This window comes from Liolophura sinensis, unplaced genomic scaffold (genome assembly GCF_032854445.1).
Source record: "Liolophura sinensis isolate JHLJ2023 unplaced genomic scaffold, CUHK_Ljap_v2 scaffold_531, whole genome shotgun sequence".
In the NCBI taxonomy this organism is placed as follows: domain Eukaryota; kingdom Metazoa; phylum Mollusca; class Polyplacophora; order Chitonida; family Chitonidae; genus Liolophura; species Liolophura sinensis.
This window is the reverse complement of record NW_027018469.1, coordinates 7,848-13,228: the sequence shown is the minus strand read 5'-3', so window position 1 is coordinate 13,228 and position 5,381 is coordinate 7,848. Positions and strand designations below refer to the sequence as shown.

The window sequence follows — 5,381 nt, the reverse complement described above, 5'->3', positions numbered from 1 at the left end:
CTTTAACAATTAGCCAAATTAGGAAGAGGTGAGCTATATGCCTTTTCTAAAATACTCAATGATTTTTATTCCACAAATGCAAATAACCATTCATATCTGTTGATTCTCGTTAGGAGATTACAAAGAGATTTGTAATTTTCCCGCTGGAGTTTTACTTTTTTCACCAACACATACGTTCTGACTCTTTTTTTCAAAAGATTTTCTCAAAAATGCCCCAAAGCACTGTTATTCATATTCACGTAACTTTGCCAGTTTGCTTTGCTTTCGTAACTACATTAATGGTTTTAAAATAAATATCCCAAACACTGCGCTATTGTACCCCTAATAGAATTTAATATGACATTCGTAATTACTGTATTCATCGAAGATTTCTGTACGACGTTCGTAATTACACATCATGTCAAATTCCACCTGGGATTAAGATAGTCTCTTTAGCCCAGGTTCCACACGGCGTTCGTAATTACCTTACAAGAATTACCCAGCAATTATTCTTCACAAATGTCCCAGGCCCTTTGTTACTATCTATCACAACATTCGTACGGCCCGTTCTTAAATTCCATAATTCAGAAAAGTTTCTGACCATCATAACTGCATACCTCAGCACAAATGTGGCCTTTCGCCCGTGTGATTTATTTCACGGGCCCTTAGGCCACACGGAAAAGACAAATTTTGAAGCTTTTGAACCACGTGCCCGGTGTTGTTAAATAACTTTGTGAAGTTTTTCTGGCAAATCTAACAGGTATAGAGGCCTCATGTGTTTTCATATGCCTTTGCAAACCCATGTCCCGTGGGAAACTTTTTTGGCACACAGTGCACTGATGTGGCTTTTAACACATGTGGCGCGCCGCAATGACCCAGGAGCAATGCGGCCCCTTTGAGTCCAGCTCATGCTGGCGTACGTGGGAATGTCTACCCGCGGATGGCTTTGGGTGTCCCCAGGGCTCTGGACGGTTTCCTCTCACCACAATGCTGAGTGTCGTCGTATAGGTGGAATATTCTTGAGTACGACGTAAAACATCGTTCAAATAAATAAATAAATAAATTTTATTCTTGTGAAGCATTTGATGGGCTTTTAAGGGACTGGGGAAAGAGAAATTTTTGAAACATACACACGCGAATGGTTTCAATGGATCAGCCTGTGGGCTCTCAATCTCTGGAGCTTTTGTGTCAATTGCCACGTATTTGCAATTTATTTATCATTTATCATTATTGACTTGTTCTGCGTTCCTTCTTGCAACGCTTTCAGTTCGAGTTTACTTTGACTGGTTTTCCTGGAGTCACTCTGAACGAATGAGGATGACGAATACATTCCTGTAATTGTCAGACCTCCAGTCTCTTCAGAAGTTCGGCAATCTAAATCAGCTGAATGTGAGCAAGCTTCACTGTCTATACATTTTGCCTCAAACGTTTGAATTTTACCAGAAAGGTCAACGCCTTTTTGCCCATCAAAGCATACTTGGGGTTCCAAAGGAATGACAATTGTGCGATTCTTACCGGACCACTGCTTAATCTTAACTGGGAGACCAACCGCTTGCCTTTCGGATTCAAGTGAGATGACAATTTTGCAGTTCTTATCAGGCCACACCTCAGGCTCAACTTGAATGTCAACGCCTTGTTGCTGGTCGGAGCAAACTTGAGGTTCAAGCGGGACTGAAATACTGCAGTTCCTCTTAAACTGCGCCTCTGATTTATTTGAAAAGTCAACACTTTGCTCCTCACTGGTGTACATCTGATTTTCAAACGGGATGACAATCTTACGATTCCTCTTTGGGCTAACCTCGGGCTTAACATGGAGGTCAACGCCTTGAATGTCACAGAACGACGCCTGAAATTCGTCATCAACGTCTTGTTTCTTATTGGTGCACACCTGTAGTTCGTAGGGAAGGGTAACTGTTTCTGTGTAAATATCTTCTGCTTTAACAACAATTAACAGTTGAGGTTCAGTGATAACATCAACGTGTTCTGTCGCAATATCAACACGTTCTGTCGCACCATCAATGCTTTTGATCGCACCATCAATACTTTTGATCGCACCATCGAATCGTTCTGTCATAACGTCAACGCGTTCTGTCGCAATATCAACGTGTTCTGTCGCAACATCAACGCGTTCTGTCGCAATATCAACGCATTCTGTGACAAAAACAGGGCTCGTTTGAGGGGCATCAGAGCTTTCAACACGTTCTTCACCTTTGTCATGGGAAGCCAGTGCTGGTTTGTTCAAGGAAGAAGAGATGTCTGATCCCTTACAACTTTGCATACGTTCAATACACGATGGTCCGTTCGGACTAAGTTCACGATCCTCAATCCAATCCTCAGAACTGTGTACATTGGTGCATTGTTTCGAATGAAGTTTCTGTCTCAAACTTTCCTCAGAAAATCCGTCACGTATTTCAGCTTCTTCGCTTGCGTGTCGTTTCAGGTGTTTTTTGAATTCAGCGAAACGCTTAAAGGTTTTCCTACAAATACCACAGGTTTGTTTTCTTTGTAATGTGTGTATTTTAATGTGGGCCTTCAAATCGCTTTCTCTGGTAAACTTTCTCTCGCAAAGGTTACAGGCGTAGGATTTATCACTTGCGTGTGGCCTAAATAGTGTTTTCAAACCGTTTGAGTCTTTAAAGCTTTGTTCAAATTTCTCACCCGAATTGCAATTTTCACCGTTTTGCACTCCCATGCAATCCATCACAGAACAAGAATGTGTTATTTTTGTCTCATGAATGGTACTCACATAATCCGAAGTCTCCGGTTGAGACACCAGAGATTCCATGCCAGCAGATTCAGTGGACGGTGGCATCACATCAGGAATATCGGTTGTGTTCCTTGGCATGGAAGCTTTAGATCTGGACTTAAAACCCTGACAGCTACTTTCACAGTTTTGCCGTTTCTGGTGATTCCACAGGTTACCTTCTCGTGCAAAATTTTTCCCACAAATATTACACGTGTACTGATTTCTACCTGTATGTTTTTGCATTTTGGATTGCGATTGTTGCTTGAAGGTTCTCTTGGAAACAGAACTCATGTTCAGTCTTTTACGGATATGCCATTTGACGTGATCATTATAAGAAGCTGAGGTGCTGAATGTTTTCTCGCACACGTCACAGCTGTATGGACGTTTATCATCTGTATGTGTTCTGCTGTGAGTCTTCAATTCATAGGGTTGTGCGAACTTCTTGCCACAGATATCACACATGTTAGCTTTATCATTTTTATGAGATCTCATGTGCATTTTCAAATTACACGACTGTATAAACCTCTTCTCACAAAGGTTACAACTGAAAGGTCTTTCCCCAGTATGCAGCCTCATGTGCGGTTTCAAAGCTGCCAAATTCTTGAAAGTTTTGTTGCAATCTGTGCATGCGTATGGTCTTATATCCGAGTGTATCTTCAGATGACTCTTTAGAGCACCCAACGCTCTAAATTTTCTCTTACAAATAGTGCAGGTGTAGGGTTTATCACCGGTGTGTACTCTCATGTGTACTTTCAAACCTGATGGATTCTTACAGTCTTGCTTACACAATATGCAGGTAAAAGGAAGAAGGCCTGGGTGTTTTTTCATGTGATCCTCCAAAGAATGAGTTAAGTTCATCCCACAAATATTACATGTAATCTGTTTCTCGCGTAGCCGCTCAGATCTCAGCACAGAGGCATCGGTTTCCGTCTGACACATGGTGTCCATTACCTCTTCAAGGCTAACCGGAGAGGCATCGTATTCAGTCTGACAACTCGTTGATTTCGTTTCTAATCCTCCAGGAGGAAGGAGTAGTTCAGCCAGTTTTCTGGTGTGTGTAACACTTCGATTAGTGTGAGATCCCTCATAAGGCTTCAGACGTTCATTGTTGGTATTGCGATATACCTGAACAGTTTCTTGAATGGGTTGAAGGTCAGCAGCTTCTGCCTTCACGGTGGGACACACTTTTGGTTTGTCTTTTCCTGCTTCAACAATGGAGCGACCTTGAGGTTCTCCTGGACATTCAAAACTTCCTTCATCTGTCTCAAAAATGGACCACAACTCATCCTGGAGGCCAACCGTTTCGTTCTCAACGATCGACAAATCTTGGGATTCAACTGGCAGGTCAGGCTGTTCACTCTTCCTAATGTGCCTCGCCAGAGAATCATCTGCCAGATCAACATGTTCTGTTTTAACAATGGGCCTCGCCAGTGGATCATCAACCATATCAACATCTTGTGTTTGAACAATAGGCCTCGCCAGAGGTTCATCTTCTAAGTCAATATCTTCTGTTTTAATAATGCGCCTCACCAGAGGTTCATCTTCTCGGTCAACAATTTCTGTCTTAACAACAGGCCTCGCCAGAGGTTCATCTAGGTTTATATCTTCTGTTTTAACAATGGGCCTCGCCAGAAGTTCATCTGTAAGGTGAACATCTTCTGTTTTACCGATGGGCGTCGCCAGCAGATCATCTGGCAGGCCAACATCTTCTGTTTTAACAATGGACCTCGTCAAAGGTTCATCTGCCAGATTAATATCTTCTGTTTTAACAATGGTACTCGCCAGAGGTTCATCTGACAGCCCAATATCTTCTGTAAAATCTATACAGAAAACAAAAAAAGATGTGAATTCAAATTTCTTTAAACAAATTGTATTATGTACTTGTAATATAAGCACTTTGGTAAAACTCGTGATTTTGTTTGAGAAACCTTTTATTGGGGCCGCAGTGTCCGAGAGAGTTAGCACCCCAGTGCGGCGCAATGTCCCAGGAGCTTCTCATCAATGCGGTCGCTGTGAGTTTATGTCCAGCTCATGCAATGGTCTGCAGCAACCAGCGGGTTCCGCCCAGGCTCCGCCCGGTTTCCTTCCACGATAATGCTGACCCAGATATGCGATGCCCAATATGATAAAAGTCTTACAGTATAGAGAGTGTAGTCAGTGCAACCACAACAGTGTGATAGTTGAGAAATGCTCATGTAACCGGTGAAATGTGGGCTCTTGTCGACTTGCCTCAGTTACGGTTTTAATCTAATTGTTGATGTAAATGCTTAAATAGCAACAAATTACATGCCCTCTAGCACCAAGGCGTAAGCGGGATTTGGTAATGGTGCAGTGATGTTAATTGCAATTTTACAAACGTCATTGGTCTAGATTTACTCAAAATGCTGTGTTGACATCGCATTTAATATACTAACACGTTAAATCAATCCAAAGGGGGCAACCTTGTGCATCTTTCAGCAAAGCTCAGGATTTCGACACATGCTGGCGTATGCTGGCTTCATTGTTGTTGTTGTTGTTGTCTAAACGCCTTTCAGAAACGCGGAACTTTCATGTACACTCAAAACATTAATTTGTTAATTTTAACAGAAAGCCTGTTGTCTCCGTGATGCTAGAATATATTCTGCTATTGCAAAAGATTATTCTGTTAAATATAACT

The 5,381-nt window shown here is 42.0% G+C and overlaps 1 protein-coding gene across 1 annotated transcript; it reads right to left on the bottom strand.

Annotated features, from left to right (window-relative positions):
* Positions 1-1,494: 1,494 nt before the first annotated feature.
* Positions 1,495-4,545, bottom strand: LOC135481688 (zinc finger protein 189-like; the record flags this gene model as incomplete). The annotated part of the gene is made up of 1 exon (XM_064761364.1): positions 1,495-4,545. A coding segment is annotated over one exon (3,051 nt), but the record flags the coding sequence as incomplete, so codon positions are not given.
* Between the last annotated feature and the right edge of the window lie 836 nt (positions 4,546-5,381).